The sequence below is a fragment of the Polyodon spathula genome, chromosome 3 (genome assembly GCF_017654505.1).
Source record: "Polyodon spathula isolate WHYD16114869_AA chromosome 3, ASM1765450v1, whole genome shotgun sequence".
NCBI lineage: Eukaryota > Metazoa > Chordata > Actinopteri > Acipenseriformes > Polyodontidae > Polyodon > Polyodon spathula.
In genome coordinates, this window is record NC_054536.1 from 34,668,045 (window position 1) to 34,693,075 (window position 25,031).

Below are 25,031 nucleotides of genomic sequence, written 5' to 3' on the forward strand. Positions count from 1 at the left end.
TTCATGAAACCCCTTTCAAATTTTAGTTTATTCATTTAGCAGTGTAACCTAAGGGAATGTCTATAAACTCATTTTTTTAAAACAGTCCTTAATATATAAGCTGGTCCTGTTGGTTTAAAAAATAGCAAATTAATTTACCAAAAATGTGGCGATAGTGGTATCCAGGCTGGTCAGAGAATTTCAGGTAGTGGGCAAACTGTTTGAACTGAAAGTGGTCATTTTGCTGGGACCACACTCGTTCTTATCAAGTGGTAACACGTCCTGGATCCCTACGTGCTGGCATATACTTGATACATTTAGTCTGTGCATCACAAGAATGATATACCAGCCCTGGAAACCACATGGCAGTACTTAGCAATTTATTTTTCAGTACATACCAAATAAACTGCCCCTTGGCTGGTAATATGGCATGCTTTGTGTACATTATAGATACCACACATCAATTTCATACATGAGAAGCAGCAATAAAAAAGGAAAAAACACAGTAAAATTAAATACTCTATTTATTTACAGATCATTTAAAACAATACATTCAAGTAGCAAGGGAACAGCAATATCCTGATTATTAGTCAATGACAGATATGCAGGAGGACTGTTCAACAGTGACAGTGTACAAAGGCTATTCTATTAGGAGTTAGACAATGTGCCATACTAACAGTGAGTTACAAGAATTTATTTCAGCAACATGAAAACGGGTTAAAAGACATATTTATAGTCAAAAGACTACCTGTATAGGACCACTGTATGAGAAACCCATGTCCACTTGGTATTATAGCTTTTTCTCATGTTAAAATGCAAAATACCTTCAATTTCTCAATACCACTTTAGAAAATCAATTAAGCGCATCCTTTATATCTTGTAAAAGTGCTTTATGATGGTGGTCCACTGAAAGGTTCTATATAAAGTAAATACTGATTGATTGATAGTGTATCCAAACCCTGGTCCTGGGGGCCCGTGTCTGCTGGTTTTCATTCCTTTTTTGTTGCGACACTTAATAAAGTGAAAATGTTGTCATGTATACTAAGAGATAATATGTTAATGAAGACAAACGCAATATACTAATTTAAATATTTGTTGCACCTTCTTAGTGAGATCTCTAGCATTTTACATTGTAGGAGTCGTGCAACATTGGTCAAATAATTAAAAGGGAGTTGAGTTGTGGTTTGCTGCAGCAGATGGTCCTGGAAGGATAACGTCTATACATGCAAGGGTGCAAGAATCAAAATTACATTGTTTGTTAAATGTAAACATCATCTGTACAATGCACTCTGTGCCTTCTTCATTTTACCTATTTTAAGATGGTTTGTTTATATATATATATATATATATAAAACAGAATGTTCAGATGCTGCACGCTGATTGGCTGCTGAGGGGCTTTAAACCTTGCATAAATATAGTATAATGCACGGCGGAACTTATTTTTCTAATTACAGATTGATTAATAAATTATCAATACACAAAGTACTAAACTTGCAACGGAGAGCCTGAGCATATTTTTTATTACAAGTCTATTGTGCCTTTCTATTGTGTACTCATGTCCCTTTTATTGGTGTGCAACTGTAAAAACTAAGTTTTCTAACCACCTTACTTCAGAAAAGTAGCTTTTGGAAGTCGTCGAAAGAGGAAATTTTTAATGGAATAAAATAGCATGCTTGGTAAATAACAATAGTAATGACAAAGAACACACTTCACAGCATAATAAAAAAGTAAATTAAATATGATGCAAATTAATATAATATCCCTGCCATTTTTGTAGGTTTGACTACAAATCCCTCTGCAGCTTCCCTTACTTCACACAGTAACAATATTACTTGGCACCCACATTGGCCAAGGTATATCTTTGTCCTCATTCTTGAATACTCTGCAAGTCCTACAATTCTAACAAAAGTTCCACATGTTAGAAGGATACTACTTCCAGACATTCGAATTCCAGTTAAAAAACTTTTAGTGAGCAAGAGAGTTTAAAATAAAAAAAAAATAAAAAAAGTATTGTAAATCTCTATCTCGCAAGCCCCACTTACCTACCATGCTCCCCATACACACATAAATGTGGCAGTCTGGTTCTGGATGCAATATAAATGTAATTCTCTGGCTGCAGGGTTGCAATATAAGTATGGGTTAAATTTTCTGTCAAAATTGTGCTTGGTTTTATAATTAACTCCTTAGGGTGAGTAACCGTATTGCAAATTAGATTGTGATAAAAGGCTAACTGGTATACCATTTAAAAAAACACTGCAGCAGGATAAACCCCTTGATTCTAATTCACAAACGAAAAGCAACAGCAATATCTGACTTGTTACAAAATTGAGCTACAATAATACCTGGCAAATAGGCCTGAACTATTAACCCATTCAGACCCGTTGTTCTATTGGTAGGATGACCACGTCATAACACATGCATGTGTTACTACTGCATCACACAGAACATGCAAATACAGAATAAACCACAGTTTAATTTATGAATAAAACAACAACAAAAAATACAATTCAAACATATGATTACTATGAAAAATTATTGATGGATATGCTTGGCACATGTATCTATTGACAAATACTGCTTTGATTAGCGGCAGAATTTGCTAGCATGTTATGTGTGCAAAAATGAATTTATAAAATACAGTTAACTCTTACTGGTACTATATTTGACAACATGCTGTTGTATGACATTATATTTGATGAAAACAACCAAACAAGAAAAGTTATTTAAAATTCCTTAAATTATATAACTGTACAATATTAAACAGGATCATTATGGTCCAGTGTAAATAACCCCAGAGGGGGACATTATAAACACGTATTTATTTATTATCTTATTGCAGGAGTAATAGCATATATAATTATTTTTTAACATCAGATTTAGCTGAAGGGACAATGAAACTCAAACATATTATTTTAAAGAAATATACTGAATGTAGAGCAGGAACAGAAATTCATCAGAAGCAATTTTAGCGAAGCTTGCTGACTAAAAAACAGAACAATTTTAATAATAATTATTTTTAAATCCGCCTACTTGCCCACACCAACATTTTAAAATGACATATCCTTATTTTAATTTAGGAGACATCCAAAAAAAAAAAAAAACAGAATCCATAATTAAAAGTATTCTTATTTAAAACACTGTACAATAAAGGCACTTTCCAGTTTTGAGGGTATACATGAAATCCTTGGTAAGTGTTCAAAATATGTCTGAGAAATCGGTTTCCTTTGTGCATGATTTGAAGGTTGCCTTTTAATAATTTAATGCTGGTGAGTTTAGCTCTCATTCAGTCGTTAAAGTGGTGATTACTGCAGGTTTCAGTAGAGATTCAGTCTTTTCACTCCACAGAGTTACAGATCTCTATGACTTTTTGATTGAAATCTTCAGGTTGATCGGCATAGACATAATGTCCAGCACCTCGGATTGCCTGGGGGAGAAAACGTAAATAAATAAAACTACAATCTAAATATGAAGCAGCCATGTCCTGGTAAATTCTGCACTGCTTTGGATGGTAAAAATAAATTATTATTGAAGATAAACAGGATTTACTTTAAATGTAGCCATTTAGATGCTATTACATGACTTTCTTCTAAGCAATATATGTGTGTGCCATAAATGAACATTCCAAAGCAAAAAATGAAAATCTGACACTTGACCTTTGGTTCAATATAAAAACAATTACATTTGACTGAAAAAAATGCTGTAATACTGCAATTGAATTGATTTAAAAATAAACAAACAAAAAACACAACATGGCAACATAACTTACTACTGTCTCCACGTGTGAATTTGGTCTTAGTTGTTTAATTGCCTTCCCAGAATTCCCATCTACACAGGAGCGTGCCCCATAAATGACTGTAATAGGGATGTCTTCTTGAATAAGGCCAACCCTATGCAGCATGGGCCGCTTTGCCCACCCATATGGAATGGTCATATTCTTGAAAGCAGTTTCCCCGCTGTACAAATGAAAAAACAAACAAACCCCCCCCCCAAAAAAAACACCACATTCTTAATATAGGTATTTAAAAACAAGAAAACTAACTGGGCACAGGCAATATACCACCACTGTTGCTTCAGTATTTATATAATCTTACAGAATGCCTTGTGAAGTGGAAACACTTCACAATAAAACTTTCATGTATTACCACATGCTACATAATTTTTTATGTGATACAAAATGAACCAATACTTTTGTTGAACATAAAAAAATTATGCACAAAAAAAAACTTTATTTAATGTGCTTTTATAGTAAATGCTGAAAAAAAATATTTAAAATAGGTTTTCTGTATAGACAACAACAGAGAGCTATTCTAATGCCATAGGTATTACAAATCTGCCGCAATATTCATCAAGCTTCAATCCCGTGCTTCATATAATTATAAATATCATTATACTGGGACAGCCCAACACCAAAAGCAACTGGCTAATTTAAAAGGGACTTACCTAGGTGTCTGTGCGTTACAGTGGTATATATACTCTGTCACAGTATTGTCTTCAAACAACGTGGAGTATTTTCTTTTAAAGTCAGGTCTTAATCGCTGAACAAGACTTGGGCCTGTGTGGATTGGAAAAAAAACAAAACAAAACAAAACAAAAAAAAAACAGCAATATTTGAGCCAGCATAGGCTTTACATTTATGCCACTCAAAAGGTTGAAAAACTACCAATCCATGGCATTAGATTTAGATTAATGTTGTTCATCATATATATTCATCCCAAACTCTACTTTTACCAGTGGAGGGTTTGAGACCTTCCAATTTTCATGTTAAAATGTGCTCTTTATCTCAAAGCACAATGCAAATTTGATGAGAGGTATGAGAATTGCCCTTAAATATATATTTCTAGAAAATTGGGGTTTTCCTACAATTTAAATACGTAAAATAAATACAAGTTGTTTTATTAATTATACTAGTACTGTGTTGGGATAAGAAAAGGGGGTTTCTTAAAAAGTACTTTCAGCTTCGTCTACTTAAAAGATGCAGATGTAGCTTCAACCTCAAACCGCAGTGTATAAACTTTAAACATGTTTAATATAAAAAGTTAAACTGCAGGTAGACACAGTTAGAAACATCAATATAATGACATTAGTAAATAGCACATAGCTACGGTGAGTTTTCTTCTTGTTTACATAAAGATACAGTAATTTGGATTTACATTGTTTAATGAATGAAGGCTGCTCTATATCTGTCCATCCATTTGCCATTTCTTCGTAACATTACTGTTGTCTCAGGCTTTATACAAATTTGACAGCAGGGGTCACTTCTCATCGGTTACTTTCCCTGGTCACGCCATGCACTGCTCCAGTACCGGATCAAGATTAAGGATCTGTGGATCCAGATCCACTTAGAAAAGCACCTTCTCATAATCCGGTTCCAGTGACCCCGGATTTGATCCGTTTTTTTTAAATCTCGTAAATACAACCATCTCTAAACATCAAGATTACACCCCCTCCCCCACCATCATCTCTCAAAAAAGCATCATTTAAACTTAAAACAATTTTAAAAGTAATTAATTTTACTGTATTTAAAATGTAGTTAAAAGCAATGTTTTGTTTGGTTTCATAGTGTAATCATTAAGGTTACACACACACAACAGAAATGATCCAGTTTGCTGTGACTATGCTGTATAAAGAACAGTTGATAGTAGAAAATTGCAAAGATATGGTATCCAAACTTTTAGTATCATGCGTTAGAATATGTTTACAAAAGAGCACTCTGCAACTTAGAGTATGCAGGAATAAGTGCATGGATTTAAAACAAGCACATCTCTAAATCATTAATCAGATCTTACTAGTCAGGTATAATCAGGTATATTATGCAAACAAACTGGCTTTTGGTAGTTAAGTATGTAAAGCATATAACTAGAAACTGTGTAGCGTCTGTTTTTTGACAGAGTTGCTGGGCACATATGCTGTTAGATATGCTGGTTGAAAAGAACAATTCTCTAGACAGTGGGAACGGAGGTACCCTACTGTACCTGAATCCTCCTGGGTTGGACATTTCATTTTAAATAGGTGAGAAAACAGGGTAAATAACTTAACTGGACCCACTAAATAAAAACAGATAGATAAACAAACAAATATAATATAATGCCAGAATTACCTAAAGGGCCAGCCATTCTGAGACCAGCTAGTGGGTTAAATGGACTCAGAAATGCCCCAACGGCTTTAATCCAGACTGGAATAGGCTGCTCCTGATCGGGGTTGGTTGGTCTCTCAGGAAATCCCCAGGGTTCCACTAATATAAGATGCTTTACTCTAGGACAAAAGGTACAGACCTCGGAATTATTTCCTGTGCCATGTTATGTTGCTGCTTCTTGGGGGGATGGGGTTAGAGGGTGAGATTTGAAAATTAGAAACATAAAAAACATAATCAAAAGATAAGGCTAATAAATAACACTAAGTTTATACCACTACATATAAATGAATGTTTTTTCCACCGTTCATTTATGCGTAGTGGTATAACATTAATAAAAATCAATCCAAATGGCCGTATAGTGTGAATAGTAAAAACTGAAGCAGGCAGAGGAAACAGAGTCAAAATATACACTTAAAAAAAAAAAAAAAAAAAAAAGATGTTTGCCAATCGATGTGATCAAATGATACTATGTATTGATGCATTGATGGGCAATTCTGGTTTCACAATTCATGTATATATTGATTATCAAAGTGCTTTGCTCCAATGCAAACAACAGTTTAATGAATTTGAATTAATCTTGTTGGTAATCTTAAGAAAAACAGATTAAAGAAAAAACAGATTAAAATAGGTAAGAAAAAACAGATTAAAATAACAATCATTGCATTTTAAAAATCATTTATTTTAGTTGCAGAACCATAATACCCCAAACATTGTATATCAAGGTAAAGGAGACAACCTCAGCAATCTGAACTTGCAATATTTTACTAGGAAACTCGCTGCAAAATAAAGTTGTTAAAAAAGGCGATAAAATGACACAATAAACATGAAAAATGCACTGTACCTACATTTCAAGTAATTGAATTCAGTTTTCTTTAATGTGTCTAGGTGAAGAATACACAATATTCTTTAAATAGAGGGATAGCACTTTTTAATTTTTTTTTTATTTTTATTTTTTTTTAAATTATTATTTCAGATATATGTTACAAATCCCAACACTTAATATACACACTAAATAGGTAATTAAGCTAAATTAGCTAAGCTAATTAGAAACCAGAGTTGGGTCAAATAGACCTGAAACCTAATAGGAGAGTTAAAGTTGGCATAATAACCTGTACAACAGAGTAAATATTGTGTTATGTTTTCTTTCTATACACAGATGTATTTAAACTTTTCATGTTTTAATAAAATGTACATCTAGAAAATACAGTGAATTGAGATCACTAACCAAACTCAATGAAATAGAAGGCATTCAATGTATACCCTAAATTCTTCCAGTTCTAATGTAATGAATCACCTGTCCAAATGATATAAAAAGGTCCATATGAGAAAAAAAATAAAACTAGGAATTTCGTCTTTTAAAGTCAAAATTTCGCTTTTAAAAACACAAAATTTCGACATTTTACAACCAGCTGGCTGGGTCACGGGAAAAGCTGAAGGAGGCGGAACTTGGAAATTTTGCTGACACCATTGCTGCCTGAAGTGTCCGGGTTTTAATAAAGAAAATGCATTTTCCGCACACATATTATAGAATCACATCTGTTTGAAAAAGCAGCTAAAGTATGCCTGTTTTACACGGGATTGATCAATAATTAATCTACGTTTCTCTTTAGGCAATATACAGTTTTTAATTAAAGGCTGTTTTATCAATAAAGAGCATCTTGCCCCATTGATAATTTTTATACTGCACAGACAAATGTCTCGGAAAAAATGTACATTTGGAGCAATGCAAATTAGGCTATGTATTTCTATTAAGTATTATAATGACTCCACCAAAGGTGTCTATAGTGTATCATTATAGGAATTACACCTTTATGAAGAACATATGCTCCATGGTATCCATTATCCAATAATAAAAACAAGCCAGCCATAGCCGCACGTGAAATATAAATTGCTTTGTTGATGCAAGACCATTTATTATTGATAGTTTAGAGTTTTATCTAGGTTGATTAGTTCTCTTATAAAAATATGTAATTGATGTGTTACAAAATCGAGGATTTACTATGAACACACATACACACACTAGACACAAGGTATGTTTAACCAATAGTAGGGGTCATCCCATGACAATTCAACCAGAAAAGGGGCATTTTGTTGCCTGTCTCAGATTTTGCTAGAACAAGCAAAATTGGGGTTTTTTGGATCTGCTGAGTTCAGAATTGCTAATCATTAATGACCAAAAAAATCACCCTGGGCTCAACTTAGGTGCTAAGATCCTAAAACTAAATCTACTAAACTAAAGTGAGAAAAACGGTAAGTCAAATGAGAACCACATCAAATGGGGATTGGTGATTGTCACTCATGGAAAAAAAAACTAATAAGTAATCTGAACCCCTGGCATTAATGAAACTATGTGTTCTATACATTCTGAAAATAGCCATTTGTTATACTAACCTTGACGGGTATCTCAGTGTATACGCAGCTGCCAAATATCCACCCAGGTTGTGTCCCAGTAAAATCATTGTCTCTACACCCACCATTGCCCTCCATTCTTCTACCGATTCCACAAACTGGTTTTCTGCCTCCTCTGAATCGCTGCTGAAGTGTGGCCGACTACTTCTCCCAAAGCCCAGCAGGTCAAAAACATAAACAGTTCGCTGTTGACAAAGGGCATCAACGTTGAGTGCCCACAGGGCCACTCCCCCTCCAAATCCATGAATAAGCACAAGAGGGGTTTTACTGGATATGTTCCCATTAAATGATAGTGTCCATATTCTGTTTCCGTTGGATATTAAAATATAGTGCTTTGAAAACTTGCTTGTAATAGCTGCAAGAATAAACGAAAAAGTGTCCGTTAAGCATATACGCAGAATAGTGCTGAAAAAAGGTTCATTTTCTTTGAATTTTGAGTCAGTTGGAATTCTTCACTCTTAAAAACTGATCAAGGAAACAGGTACTATAATATTTATGGTTCCTCTCCCTTCCCTATAAAGAAGACACAAATAACCAGCACCTCTCCTTTTATACGCCACATTATAAAACCAAAGACTAGCCAACATGCATTATAAAAATTAGTGCAGTCACGTAACCGTTGGTATATTTTACTATAGCGTTTAAGCTGAAAAGAGGTAATTGATATTCAAATCCAGAATCACATCTGCAGATTATAACAGACTAAAGGCTAAAATAATATTGATTACTGGTGATGATTCTGCTGGAAACAGCCTTTGTCTTCTCTTCTGAACACCTATCAATCAGAAATTATCTAGGGGAAACATTAGCCTATGTTACAGGAAAGTGAGTTTTTTTTATTATAATTTTTATGTTTACATACAGTGCCTATGGAAATTCTATACCCCCTTGAACTTTTTTCACATTTTGTTGTGTCAGTGCCTCAGAGTGTCATTTAAATGAGGATTTTTCCCACTTATTAAGGGGAAAAAAGTTTTTATTGAGAAAAATATTATAAATTAAAAATACAAAACTGAAAGATCATAATTGGATAAGTCTCCACCCCCCTGAGTTAATACTTGGTGGAAGCACCTTTGGCAGCAATTACAGCTAAGAGTCTGTTGGGATAGGTCTCTACCAACTTTGCACAGCTAGATTTGGCAATATTTGACCATTCTTCTTTACAAAACTGTTCAAGCTCTGTCAAATTCCTTGGGGAGCATTGATGGACAGCAATCTTCAAGCCATGCCACAAATTTTCGATTGGATTTAGATCGGGGCTCTGACTGGGACACTCAAGGACATTTACCTTTTTGTTCCTTAGTCACTTCAGTGTAGCTTTGGCTGTGTGCTTTGGGTCATTGACATGCTGAAAGGTGAACTTCTGGCCCAGTTTCAGCTTCCTTGCAGAGGGCAGCTGGTTTACCTCAAGGACTTCTCAGTACTTTGCTCCATTCATTTTCCCTTCTATCCTGACAAGTGCCCCAGTCTCTGCCAATACGAAATATGGTGTTCTTTGGGTGACGCACTATGTTGGGCTGCGCCAAACATAACGCTTTGCATTTAGGCCAAAAAGTTGCATTTTACTTTCGTCAGACCACAAAACTTTTTGCCACATGGCTACAGAATCTCCCGAGTGTTTTTTTGCATACTTCAAACAGGATTCAAGGTGGGCTTTCTTGAGCAAAATACAGGCCAGATTTTTGGAGTGCTTGGGATATTGTTGTCACATGCACACTTTGACCAGTCTTGGCCATAAAAGTCTGTAGCTCTTGCCATTGGCCTCTTGGTAGCCTCTCTGATCAGTCTCCTTCTTGCTCGGTCATCCAGTTTGGAGGGACGGCCAAATCTAGGAAGGGTCTTTCTGGTGCCATACACTTTCCACTTTTTAATAATTGTCTTGACCGTGCTCCAAGTGACATTCAAGGCCATTGATGTTTATACCCATTCCCTGATCTGTACCTTTCAACAACTTTGTCTCAGAGTTCTTCTGAAAGCTCCCTGGTGCTCATGGTTGAGTCTTTGCTTTGAAATGGACTAACCAGCAGAGGGAACCTAAAGGAACTGCTGAATTTGTCCCGAAATCACGTGAATCACTACAGTTTAACACCGGTGGAGGCCACTTAACTTGGTGTGTGATTTTGAAGGCGTTTGGTTACACCTGAGCTAATTTAGGATTGCAATTACAAGGGGGTTGGACACTTATCCAACCAAGCTATTTCAGCTTTTATTTTTAATTAATTTTCTACAAATTTCTAGAATATTTTTTTTACTTGGAAGTTGTGGGGTAGGATATATAGATAAATGAAAAGAAAAACAATTTTGATTGCAGGCTATAAGGCAACAAAAGGTGAACATTTTGAAAGGGGGTGTAACTTTCTATAGGCACTGTGTGTGTGTGTGTGTGTGTGTGTGTGTGTGTGTGTGTGTGTGTGTGTGTGTGTATATATATATATATAATTTTAACTCTTGTCAACATAATGCAGTTTATTGTAGTAACAGAATCCAAACAGAGCAGCTGGTTCCGGTCTCAGTAGGATGTACACCCGAGCCCTGGACGCTGGGTTGCTTCATCCTTTATACATAAGGGTTTAATTGCTCAAGCACAAGATATGTGCAGAATTTGAAATACAAACTATGTCCATATATATGTTATTATTAAAACGATAACATACAGGCAAAAAGCAGACAATATACCGTGAGAATGGAAAACAGGACAGCATGACTCTAGTTGTTTTCGTCCTTGCACGATAAGTTTTCACCGGTGTTATGGGTTACTGTGAGATTTCTCTGGAATTCTGTCTCTTACCCCATGCCCCTGATAGTAAGCTCAGAATACATTGTCAAAACTGTACTCACCCCTGACACACAAGAATAAAAGACAGAAATTGATACAAAAATCCTCCCCTCTTATGGGTTTTTACACAAACTCTTTATTGCAGTATAAAATAATCTTCCATGGTATGTTTTCCTATTTTGATTTTAAAATAGAAGACAAAAAAACCCTTACATTCCAGCATCTTATCCTCTGCGTCCTTCAGAAGTGACAGGGAAGTAGGGCACCATGTGGGCAACCAACTTAAAATCCACCAGGACCTACAAAATAAAGTTTCAGTTGAGACAATACATTTAACACAAGAATTTCAATAATGAACATTTTTATAAACTTGTCCTCTAAGGCTATCCATAAATTTCATAAATGTAAAGTGTCTTTCCCCAATTTAGCTATAAAATGTATGTATTTATTTGAACTTATTCGTCCTGGTAAGCGTCTCTTCATTCGAGTCATGTTGCTCCCGATATCACTGAAGTGTCCTCTGAACAGTGACTTTGCTCCTGATGGAAGCCTACAGGCATCAGCATGTTTGTGTTGTGTGTGTGTGTGTGTGTATATATATATATATATATATATATATATATATATATATATATATATATATACACACACACACACACACACACACAGTACTGTGCAAAAGTTTTAGGCAGGTGTGAAAAAATGTTGTAAAGTAAGAATGCTTTCAACAATAGACATGTTAATAGTTTATATTTATCAATTAACAAAATGCAAAGTGAGTGAACAGAAGAAAAATCTACATCAAATCAATATTTGGTGTGACCACCCATTGCCTTCAAAACAGCATCAATTCTTCTAGGTATACTTGCACACAGTTTTTGAAGGAACTTGGCAGGTAGTTTGGCCCAAACATCTTGGAGAACTAACCACAGTTCTTCTGTGGATTTAGGCAGCCTCAGCTGCTTCTCTCTCTTCATGTAATCCCAGACAGACTCGATGATGTTGAGATCAGGGTTGTGTGGGGGGCCACACCATCACTTCCAGTACTCCTTGTTCTTCTTTACGCTGAAAATAGTTCTTAATGACTTTCGCTGTATGTTTGGGGTCATTGTCATGTTGCATAATAAATTTGGGGCCAATCAGATGCCTCCCTGATGGTACTGCATGACGGATAAGTATCTGCCTGTACTTCTCAGCATTGAGGAGACCATTAATTCTGACCAAATCCCCAACTCCATTTGTAGAAATGCAGCCCCAAACTTGCAAGGAACCTCCACCATGCTTCACTGTTGCCTGCAGACACTCATTCAGACACTCATTTTGACTCATCAGTCCAGAGCACCTGCCACCATTTTTCTGCACCCCAGTTCCTGTGTTTTCTTGCATAGTTGAGTCGCTTGGCCTTGTTTCCACGTCGGAGGTATGGCTTTTTGGCCGCAAGTCTTCCATGAAGGCCACTTCTGACCAGACTTCTCCAGACAGTAGATGGGTGTACCAGGGTCCCACTGTTTTCTGCCAATTCTGAGCTGATGGCACTGCTGGACATCTTCCGATTGCGAAGGGAAGTAAGCATGATGTGTCTTTCATCTGCTGCAGTAAGTTTCCTTGGCCGACCACTGCGTCTACGGTCCTCAACGTTGCCCGTTTCTTTGTGCTTCTTCAAAAGAGGTTGGACAGCACATCTGGAAACCCCCGTCTGCCTTGAAATTTCTGCCTGGGAGAGACCTTGCTGATGCAGTATAAATACCTTGTGTCTTGTAACTACCTTGCTCAGTCTTGCCATGGTGTATGACTTTTGACAGTAAACTGTCTTCAGCAACCTCACCTTGTTAGCTGAGTTTGGCTGTTCCTCACCCAGTTTTATTCCTCCTACACAGCTGTTTCTGTTTCAGTTAATGATTGTCTTTCAGCCTATATATTGATGATCATAAGCACCTGTTTGGTATAATTGTTTAATCATACACCTTACAACTTACATAGCATGAAAGGAAATTTTCTTTTGATATGTTACGTGCATGCAATACAAACTATCCAGTAGTTAAACATACATAAATGAAAACAGTGAAAAACAGGCAGAAATGTGTAAAGAGTTAAAAAAACGAAATGGAGAGCTGGTTAAAAATAAAAGCACCTTTTTCTTCTGCTGTAGCAACAACTTTACGTGAGGCAATGGCAAAAGCAATGGAGAGTGCTCTATCTCCAGTGATGAACAGCTGTTAGGTCTCCTGAAAGCAGCTTATTTTAAAGCAACACCAGTGTGAATGATAATTAAGCCAAACAATGGTATCGTACTGATTGATGTTTCATGATGTTGTGGTGCCTTGTGTTTTTACGCTGAACCCTTGCAGCTCATAAATCAATAGAAATCACAGGCATTCTGAGGTCGCAACCAGAAAAAAAAAAATGACAGGTTTCTGGTTGTTGTTTATTATTATCTGAGATTCATTTATTTGATTGGCAAAACTATAACGAACAGATACTTTTACACTTTGCTTTTCAGTGAAATAGCTACCCCTCCTACAGCAAGTAAGTACTACCCCCAAATGTAACTTCATTTTAAAAATAAAAATGAATTATCTTGCATAAAATATTTGAATATTTGCAAAAGTGTGTTCAATCATTTCACTATTTATTTAAAATGTTACCACAACTTCAAAAAAGCAAAACGGTTAACTATTGTAAAAATAATACTGTAGTAATAATACATGCCCACTCCCCCCAAAAATAAACCAAACTCAGTCAGTACTGTCTTGAATTTCACTCCCTCTCTCATCACAGTATGTGTTCCTCTTAATCAGCAGTGTTCTATTCCTTTTTTTTTAAGCAGTGCTTTTTCAATTGTAACTAACTTTTACAACATTATTCCACATTACAGATTTTACTTTCCTGAAATTCGCTACTAAGTCACATGAGCTTTGAACAAGCACAGATCTTTGATCAGATTTATGTGTAGCCTTTTTTGCATTCAATAATCCAGCGATACGTTATATTTAATTGTTAAGTAGATGTATACTTCTTTCCGCAAAAAGTTTTTATATAATATATATATATATATATATAGTATATATATATATAATATATATATATATAATATATATATCTATATATATATATAATATATTTTTATTCTTTCTATAACAACACAAAGATACAATGGCATATGCTGTATTGGTATACATTTACTGTGCTATATTATTAATGTGTTATTTCAGTCATTTCAAGGAAATTGGACTGCCTTAAAAGCCTCTTTCCAAGTTAGCCTGCAGATAGCCGAAAACTCACACTATAGGAGAGAATCTTCTCAAGCCTTCTGTTTAAGACATCTGGAAAAGTCTTTTAGGTGAAGAAACAGCCAAGGAATGTCTAATGTATAACGACACGATAGGAAGAAAGATTCAGGACATGTCTTGTGATACTCATAAAACAGTTGTAGTGAAAATCCGAGAATACGAAAAATGTACTCCGCAGTTGGGTGAATCAACAGATGTATTTGGACTGCCTCAATTAATGGTGTTTGTTAGGAGTGTGTGTGATGGAGATATTCAAGGAGGAATTTATTTTTTGTGACCACTTAGACAAGACCACTAAGGGAGAAGACATTTTCAGGGTTGTGGATTCAAACTTGAAGGACTAGCAGTTGGAATTACGTGGCTGTGTAGGGATCTACACAGATGTTGCTGACGGGTTGTAAATCTGATTTTATTGCACATGCTCGAAAACGTACCGGATGCAACAGTGACCCATTGTATTTTGTGCAGAGAGGCCCTGGTATCCAAGTCATTGCAATTAAATCTGGGAAGTGTTAGATTCAGTTGTCAAACTAATAAACTTGATTAAGAGATGTCCAACGCAAGCCAGTTCAATGCTCTTTGTAAAGAGATGGGGGCTCCCCATGAACATCTGCTGTTCGATACAGAGGTCAGATGGTTGTCCAGGGAGAGGGTACTAGATACATTGTGGGAACTGAGGGAGGAGGTGCAAGTTGTTCTTGGAGAAAGAAGTCTGACATTCTTGACCCCAGCTGGTTGTCAATGTTTGTATATTTAATGGACATTTTCAGAAATCTGAATGACTAACTTGGGTCTTCAGGGCATGGAGTACAATGTTCTGGTTCACCAAGATTCCATTCATTGGTTTATGGCACGCCCACAATTTCTGCATTCTAAACTGGTACTGAGAGAATATGGCATGTTCCCTATACATTCTGCCTTTATTGAAGGGAATGGGAATTCCCTTACATCCTCAGACTTGGGTTTAGGTCTGGCTGAGATTAAAGCTTTAGTATCAATGCAAGCTAATGGCAGCAGCAAAATGCTTTTTGAAGCAATGACAATCACTAAGTTCTGGATTTCCTATCTGCAGCAGGAAAACTTTTCATGCTTAGCTAAAAAAGCTATAAATACTCTTTTACAGTTTGGAAACAGCTACTTGTGTAAACCTGGATTCTCAGCATTGTCATACAGTGGCTTGCGAAAGTATTGACCCCCTGGCATTTTTCCTATTTTGTTGCCTTACAACCTGGAATTAAAATGGATTTTTTGGGGGTTTGTGTCATTTGATTTACACAACATGCCTACCACTTTGAAGATGCAAAATATTTTTTATTGTGAAACAAACAAGAAATAAGACAAAAAAACAGAAAACTTGAGCGTGCATAAGTATTCACCCCCCCAAAGTCAATACTTTGTAGAGCCACCTTTTGCAGCAATTAAAGCTGCAAGTCTCTTGGGGTATGTATCTATAAGCTTGGCACAACTAGCCACTGGGATTTTTGCCCATTCTTCAAGGCAAAACTGCTCCAGCTCCTTCAAGTTCGATGGGTTCCGCTGGTGTACAGCAATCTTTAAGTCATACCACAGATTCTCAATTGGATTGAGGTCTGGGCTTTGACTAGGCCATTCCAAGACATTTAAATGTTTCCCCTTAAACCACTTGAGTGTTGCTTTAGCAGTATGCTTAGGGTCATTGTCCTGATGGAAGGTGAACCTCCGTCCCAGTCTCAAATCTCTGGAAGACTGAAACAGGTTTCCCTCAAGAATTTCCCTGTATTTAGCGCCAGACATAGCATTTTCCTTGATGGCCAAAAAGCTCAATTTTAGTCTCATCTGACCAGAGTACCTTCTTCCATATGTTTGGGGAGTCTCCCACATGCCTTTTGGCGAACACCAAACACGTTTGTTTAATTTTTGGTCTTTAAGCATCAGCTTTTTTCTGGCCACTCTTCTGTAAAGCCCAGCTCTGTCGAGTGTACGGCTTAAAGTGGTCCTATGGACAGATACTCCAATCTCCGCTGTGGAGCTTTGCAGCTCCTTCAGGGTTATCTTTGGTCTCTTTGTTGCCTCTCTGATTAATGCCCTCCTTGCCTGGTCCGTGAGTTTTGGTGGGCGGCCCTCTCTTGCCAGGTTTGTTGTGGTGCCATATTCTTTCCATTTTTTAATAATGGTTTTAATGGTGCTCCTTGGGATGTTCAAAGTTTCGGATATCTTTTTATAACCCAACCCTGATCTGTACTTCTCCACAACTTTGTCCCTGACCTGTTTGGAGAGCTCCTTGGTCTTCATGGTGCCGCTTGCTTGGTGGTGCCCCTTGCTTAGTGGTGTTGCAGACTCTGGGGCATTTCAGAACAAGTGTATATATACTGAGATCATGTAACACTTAGATTGCACACAGGTGGACTTTATTTAACTAATTATGTGACTTCTCAAGGTAACTAGTTGCACCAGATCTTATTTAGAGGCTTAATAGCAAAGGGGGTGAATACATATGCACGCACCACTTTTCCGTTATTTATTTTTTAGAATTTTTTTAAACAAGTTATTTTTTTCATTTCACTTCACCAATTTGGACTATTTTGTGTATGTCCATTACATGAAATCCAAATAAAAATCAATTTTAATTCCAGGTTGTAAGGCAACAAAATAGGAAAAATGCCAAGGGGAGTCAATACTTTTGCAAGCCACTGTACTTGAACAACAAGTATAGGAACTGACTGAGGCGAGAGCATCATCTTAGAGTGGCCTTATCAAAAAGACTGAGCCAATAATTGACATGCTGGTAGTAAATTTCCAAGAACCTTACTGCTCCCATTAAAGCATCTTATTATAGTTTTTCACTCTCTGGGGTTTAAACTTTTAGTTTATTTTTTTCAGTAGTATTCTTTTATTTGCATTATTAAATATGAGCCATAGTTGCGAGTCCTTAGGTAGAAAAGTTTAAGAACCTATGCTCTATGGCTAAGGTCATTTGAAAAATAAATAAATAAATAAATAAATCGCCTGTACACATTGTCAGAACTACCATTAATTCTGCCAAGAATTGCCAAACAACCAGTACATACCTTAAACTTTGCAGTATTACTACAGTACAGAGAACAGTATTACAAAAGACAGTGAAAAAATCATTTAAACTTCTGAGACATTTCTTCCTGTCAGTAGCCGCCAACATCTCAAACACAATTGTTTATGCTTTGGAAGCCGTCAGCAACTTGAAATGGATTTCTGTAAAACAAGCAACCGTACACAGGTGGTCATGTCAAAGGGACACAACTCAGTATAGGTTCATTTCACTCCAATCCAAGCATTCCCAGGTCCATGTTTTCCAGTTCCCCACAGCAGGAACTACAACGCAGAGTATGAGCCAGTTAACACTCTGAAGCTTGAACCTCACACAAAGCAGGTGCATTACCTGCATGATAAAATAATAATAACACTAATAATAATAATAATAATAATCCATGGGGCTGCCCGAATCAGACAGAGAAGCGCGCGTCACAGAGACGCAGACATCGGCAAACCTGAGAGTCCTGACAAACCCTGCATGTGTAAAAGACGTGGGTCCCCGCGACCCCTAGAACCTTAGTTACTGGTGGGGATCAAACAAGGCTCAAGGTGATTGTTTATGCAAAACCACTGCTATTTATAACACTTAATTTGACAGCCTTTTGACTTAATTTGACAAATTATGATAGAAAGCGGGCATTACATTTCCTCTGACTCATGATAAGGAAAAAAAGCAACATGTGTACATGGTTTCCTCAAATGGCAGACCCCCACAGCTGCAACACTTTAAGATAGATACTATTAAGAGAGTTCAGCAAGACATAAGAGAGTTTTTGAAGCTGACCTATGCAGGGCATTTTGCAAGCCCTGGACCATGGAATATCAGTAGCATTGCCCGGAGAGGACAGCAAACAGAAGAATAACCGTATTGCAATCACCACTGATGGTGCCTGTGTTAACACTGGAAAACAATCTGCAGTTCTTAAATATCTTTGTGACAAACATGTTTTTTTAGTGGGGAGTCACAGTTTCCCCACATTGCCTGGAACTGACACTGAAAGACACACCAAAATATGCCAGGTTGTTTATCAAAATGAATACTCTACTCATGTCACTATTTATTTTACCAAAATAGCAGCCACTGGGTTCCGGAATTCCCTTCAGAATGCCAGCATTGTCACCTTTGCACATTTCCTGTTGGACATTCTTCATCATGTCTCAGCTATCCTGCTTGATGCAGAAACGGGTTGCTGTTTTGGGTGAACTACAGGACTGCACGACAGCAAATACTGCTGTTCTTCTAGAGTACAAGTCCAGCTATATTTAGGGATTCTCCTGAGAGATTTCATGGTCATGTACTGACAGGAGGCACAGGTGATTTCCATTCTTTAAGGGCAAAGTTCATTGACAATCTACTTTGGAAGCAAGGTTTGTTGTAATGAATGACACAATTGTCAAGATCAGCAGATTGCTGAACTTGCACACCTGGACTGACAAAGTAAACCTACAGGGCAAGTGATTCATTTTTATTTCCACTTACAGTACAGCAATATGAAACGATTGCATTACATTTACTGCCCTTGCATAATATTTTGAATGTAATTTCAGTATATTTGTGTCATGCATGATATAAAAAATTCTCAATTGTAGCTGCTTAAGGGAGGACTAGGAAAGGTTTTTTAAATAATTGATAGATTATTTTTTCTTTTTTCTCACCAATGTATTAAAACAGTAAGTAACTTACTGTGATAAAATGTTTTTTTTTTTTTTTTTTTTCTCAGTCACAGCCTTAATACATGAAAGATCTTAGAAAGGAACGCCTGTTACGTTTTGCAAAAGACTTAAAATGTAGTGTTAGAAGCGTTTTGGGCCTGTAATATTACATAAAAGCAGCTTTTAACCCTTAGCGGTCCATTTATTCAGTGCTTGTCAGGTGCGTCTGGTTCAATTTATTTTCACAAGCACTGTTTATTTTACACACGCTGTTTAAAATATTTTTTGCAGAGTAAAACAGGTTTAAAAGGCACGGCATGGTAAAAGGACATCAGTACTGCATCTCCAGCCAAGCCTCTCCCCTTGTTTGCTGTATTTTTCACATACCTCTTCATAGATGTGCATACTGATAAATCCTCTCCTGATCACTCGTTTTATCACCAAACTCCTCAATAATGCGATCCAAGTCATTATTTTATTACTATACATCACAAAAAGCTCTGCAAATGTCCGTGATATTCTTTAAGTGCTGGATGGGGTAGCAGCTATCACCTTTGATGGTGTCCGTGTTATCACTGTGGTGGAGGGACTATGTGTATTGCTCAAATACGCCCCCTTTTTTCGGCTTCATTCGGCTCCTATTGGTCTCACTCGCCCATTGAAAGGTTTTTTTCTGCTTTTTCCGGAAAAAAAACGACTAGAGACCTATGCTTTACGTCCTTTTGATGATGTTGGACAGGGTCCGACATCGGACTGGAAAGGGGAAATTGTAATGTCGGACCTGGTCCGACGTAGGACCGCAAAGGGTTAAAAGTACTTCTAATTTTAGATTTTAACGTACAATCGCAAACAAAAGAAACGTTCCACAAAATGCTAAATATGTTGTGATCTATATTGTATATCTTCTTGAACATCTAAGACGTCATGATATATTTTTTGAGGCTATCGCCCACCACTACGCAAGATGGATGCAAACTGGCAAAACGGTAATGATTCATCACGCACACGTGACCTTTCCTTAGCCGTACCTTAAGGGTTTTAACCATCATTTTAACACAAGCTTCTCTGAATATCTGGCAGCTTTTAGAGATTAAATAAATCAAAACTGCACCCAAAGACTTCATGGTGCCCGAGACATGCTGGAGCAGATGCAACTATTTAAATGGATGAGTGGGTTATTCTGAAGTCCATTCTGTCCAAGAGAATCAAAGATTGTCACACCAGTTGACTGACATGGCCAGACATACACAGACTGTGCAGACATATGCAGCAACTTGCTATTGCTTACTGACTTGCTGCTCACTATGCCAGTAGCAACTGTGGAATGCAAGCAGGGTTTCAGTGAAATGAATAGAGTGAAAATGACTGGAGGTCTCGTCTTTATTCCACAGTTGTCACTGACCTGATTCGTATCATCCAGCACAGCCCCAGCATCACAGATTACGTAGTCAATCTTTGCTACAGTAACAGTGTAAGGACCAGGTGTCCTACTTTTCAAAATGTGGCCAAAGAACATTCTCCCGTTCCTGACAGTTTTGAAGTTCAGATGTGGAGTCAATTTCTGACTTAACTGAAATGTCGTACCAGAATTCCATGTAACAAAAATGGATATAATAATTTGAGATAAACAGTTAATATTTGTCAGTGCCATGTTTTTTTTTTTGTTTTTTTTGTTTTTTTTGGTGACATTTTCCACTGCTGATGCAAACAGTGTAATATTGGGTTTTTTTTTGTCAAAATAAAACAAAAATCAATTTGCTTCAATTATTTTGTTCACACGTTGTATGTACCTTATTTATTGCAATTATTCTCAAAAAGTTAATCTCTAACCCTTTATATATATGTACAGGGCTACAAATCAACGTTGGCCATGAGGCAATTGTCATGGGTGCACTTCAATTGTCGCAATGTCCCTTAAAATGTATGTCTGACTAGTAACAGCCATTATGTCCGCAGTGCCCTTTCAGCTACAGTAACTAGAGACGCCTGTATTAGCAAGTGCTTGGATCCAAACAATAACATGACTATGTGATTTGCGTGGTTAAGTCGCATCGGTGAAAAAGAAAAAACAACAAACACTACCCTTTCAAGTACATGGATTTCTGCCATGCGTAATAATTTGTTATGGCAACTTTTTGAGGTTATGCGACATTGGCACCTGTAACCCAAAAATGCTGTGTTGCACACGTGCCATTAACAAAATTCCCCCGAAAACTTAAAATAATTATAATGAATGGCTGAAACACAGCAGAAAGGTCAAGAATAAAACAAAAACATGTGTCCTAGTTTTTCACTTCAAATCTGGTAACACTACTTATTGGGACCCCCAAAACTTCCCTTAGACCTTTTTAGTTTTGAGTTCTGGACCCTCAGTGGGAAAAAGTTTTGGAGAGCCCTGGTCAGTAAACATTTGACTTTCACAAGGTCACATTTTTGTCTGTCAGAAGGAAGCTGACTCCAGTGAAGTTCCTTTTCTAATGCTTTAAATTCCTTGAGGCTCGATTTCACAACTTGCATTATAAAAAACAGAACACTGACCTATTACTGACTGGGAGACTAACTGGGTCTTACTTTCATTCTACAAAAAAAAAAAAAAAAAAAAAACAGACACGCCAAATCAGCAGATGGCTCCAGGGACAACATCTTACAATGTGATTAAATTATCAGGCTTGTCTGTTAGGCAATCATATTATCACCAGAATCAGCCTTTTCATAGCTGTCTTATTTTTAGGGATATGGAGTTTTTGCTGAAAGTATGAAAATGACAAGTTTATAATGGTTTTAACTTGTGAATGGTCTTAAGAATGGGGACCATAGTTGCACAACTTAACAATGACATGTGATAAGAGGATTCTACTGTATAGCCAAATGTACAGCATGAGGCTGAAATATGAAATATATATATATGCAACCTCCATTAACAGCCCATGTTCACCATTTGATTTGTCATTTTTGAAAATTACAAACAGCGTCTACATGTTGCCAAATGGTTTTTTCTTAGTTCAGTATTTATTTGGAAATACTGTAGAAAGGGGCACATTTTGACCAATGCATGTTTGCAGAGAACATGGACAGAATTGCGGAATTCAGAGAAAAAAGAAAGTAATTAGGCACCCGAGGACATTACCACAGAATCAGTTAAACAATCAAAATATATATGTATATATTTAATATATGACAAGAGGCTTCAAGAAACAAACGTCATGGGAACGAATGAAAACACTATTTTTGCACCTCTCAGCCACCATACACGAACGAGATTTTAAGTTTAAAAAATCGCTGCCTCTCATGCCACTTCTCTTGCTAGCTACCGTTATCACTTGGGGGAAAACGACTACCTACAAGTTGTTCTGAGCAAATAGTACTGTAATGACTACTGCACAATGTAGTGCTTAGTTGCTGCATTTTTTCTCCAAATTTCTCAGTGAGATATTACTAAGTGCCTTTTTATTAAATTAGAATAAATCAAAATATTTAGGCTTTCATTTACATTGTTTGTCATTAATTATTAATGAAAACATTAAATTATTTTGAAATGTTATAGTTTAGTTTTTGTTGAAAAGAAATACTACTAAAAACTACTAATTTACAATGTTCCTAGTTCTACTACATTGTGCCAATCTGTACCCTTTTTTCTGAAATCACTTTGATTAAAACCATTTAGAAAGGTTTTTTTGTCATATTTCTTCATACATTTCTAGCTTCCTTATTGCTGTCAATGTATCAAACACTTGTGGTTATAAAAAAACAAACTAGCAAATTACAGATTTTGTAAAACTGAAAAATCCAAAATCAGGAAAAAGTAAATCCAAAAATTCAAAATAATAAAATGGATTTCATAGGTCCCTAGATATGGACGTACATTATGGAAGTATATTAAAATGATACCGTGTATAGAGATTAAGTTATGCACATTTCATAATTTAGCATCATAGTATACTTTTGACCACTGTACTGGAGGAGATTGAAAATAATCCAACCCATTAAGTCACAAAGAACTATTTTTAAGGATTCATTTTGACTGTGGTTATGATTTTTCACATACATTAACACAAAAGGAATTTGTAGTGTATTCAGGCAATTGAAATCAACCTGACATATATTGGTTAGTTAATTAAAACAAACAAAAACAACAAGAACAACCAAACGTTAAACACATAATTGTACTAATGTTGCCTACCAGTGCCATTTATGTCCCAGAACTTCTAGCAAGGACATAAACTTGTAATATACTACAAATATTAACACCATTAGTACTACTGCTAGAATACTTCCAACTGACATACACCTAACATGCTATATGAACAGGTATAACTGAATGATGTTGCTTGGTGTGTATAGTACAACACAACTCAAAAATGTTCCTGTCTAAAGCAGACTAATTTCTACCACTGCCTCTCTTACCATGGGGACCTACATTTCTATAAGATGTATCTCTAAGTACTTTAAACAGTAGGACTGACTATACATGGAACCAATATAAAACTACAAACCTTTATTTAGTTATTTATTTTAAAAACGTCACCCCTGGTTAAATTCTTGAGGTGTACCCAGGTAAAACAAAGAGTGTAGCAGGACAGCGAAATATAGAAATGTTATTTTAATATTACAACACTGTTTGAATTTAAACATCTATATTGAGTATTCTACAATATAAACGATTGAAGTTACAGTGGGGTGATTAGAAACATAATAAACGTACCGCTTAGATGGGGCCAGGTGTAACACAGAGCAAACTAATAAATGATGTCCCATGCAAACATCAGACTCCAGAAAAACACACAGCTACTCAATCTGTTATACTGACATTAATACAATAGACGCAACAAGCTCCAGTCAATGTATTTGCAACTGTGCGGTTTGTTGTTTTTATTTGGGGGTGCACGTGAGCTCTTGTACCAGGATATTCACGCTTTCAAACAGTTGTAAACATGACTGGAGATAATCGGACGAATGTCAGTAATATTTGGCAATCTCAAACAGTGTTTGCTAACAAAAAAAAAAAATAGTCGCCATAAATATTAAAAATAAAACGCTAAAATCACTAAGGTGTAATTTATAAATCTAAACCATAACTTATTATTATCACCATCATTACTGTCAAACATTGTGTTGTTGTTAAAAAAAATAATAATTCAGTCAGCCGTAATGCGGCCCCACCACCCATTTCAATAAATTTGTAAAGAAACAACAATCTGACGCACTCATCTCGCCTACTTCTGCAATGTGCTTTCTCTGTGTCGGTTTCAGAAGGTCCACTCATCGGTACTTGCGTCTGGTACACAAGCATGTACGTTTCATATTTGTTTACAAAACTCAGCTATACTCACCCGCTGTCCACTGACACTGTGTCATCGGCCATCTTTCTCAAGCGAATGAAACTTGGGGTGACGTCATGTCCCTACACGTCTTAAAGGTGGGCGTGGTAAGCGAGCGTCACTGTGCAGAGCCAGGCAACAGTGGTTGCCATAGATATAGGATTAGATTGGATCTTATAACTTTATAGATAACACTAGACTGCCAATCAGATGATTTTACAGTGTGCAGTCGAGTAAGATTTCTGCCCTCTCATCTTGGGTGATAATATTCATGTCGCTGAGAGCGCTGTAACCAATGTAAACATAGCAGTGCTGCAAAGGTACCACGAAATGTTCCTGTCAGGACAACTGAGGACGTCAGCACTTCGGGTCACTTTGTTTTTAGTAGCAAAAACGCTTATTCACTGCCTAACATGAACTCCTTT

At 36.6% G+C, this 25,031-nt stretch overlaps 1 protein-coding gene across 1 annotated transcript; it reads right to left on the bottom strand.

Annotated features, from left to right (window-relative positions):
* Window positions 1–1,617: 1,617 nt before the first annotated feature.
* On the bottom strand, window positions 1,618–24,709 carry abhd5a (abhydrolase domain containing 5a). Its single transcript, XM_041245121.1, has 7 exons — window positions 24,619–24,709; window positions 11,511–11,596; window positions 8,504–8,876; window positions 6,077–6,231; window positions 4,420–4,531; window positions 3,746–3,932; window positions 1,618–3,403 (listed from the first exon to the last, which is right to left on the bottom strand). The coding sequence occupies exons 1-7, from the start codon at window positions 24,648–24,650 to the stop codon at window positions 3,314–3,316; spliced, it is 1,035 nt and encodes a 344-aa protein (XP_041101055.1). The 5' UTR covers window positions 24,651–24,709; the 3' UTR covers window positions 1,618–3,313.
* Between the last annotated feature and the right edge of the window lie 322 nt (window positions 24,710–25,031).

What these genes read in the sequence shown, in the direction of transcription:
- abhd5a (XM_041245121.1), bottom strand. Translation starts at nt 24,650, where the DNA reads ATGGCCGATGACACAGTGTCAGTGGACAGCGG. An exon ending in CAGAATGGCTGGCCCTTTAG is followed by an intron (nt 4,532 to 6,076) that starts GTAATTCTGGCA and finishes CAATCCACACAG; the next exon opens with GCCCAAGTCTTGTTCAGCGA. An exon ending in TGTAACGCACAGACACCTAG is followed by an intron (nt 3,933 to 4,419) that starts GTAAGTCCCTTT and finishes TCATTTGTACAG; the next exon opens with CGGGGAAACTGCTTTCAAGA.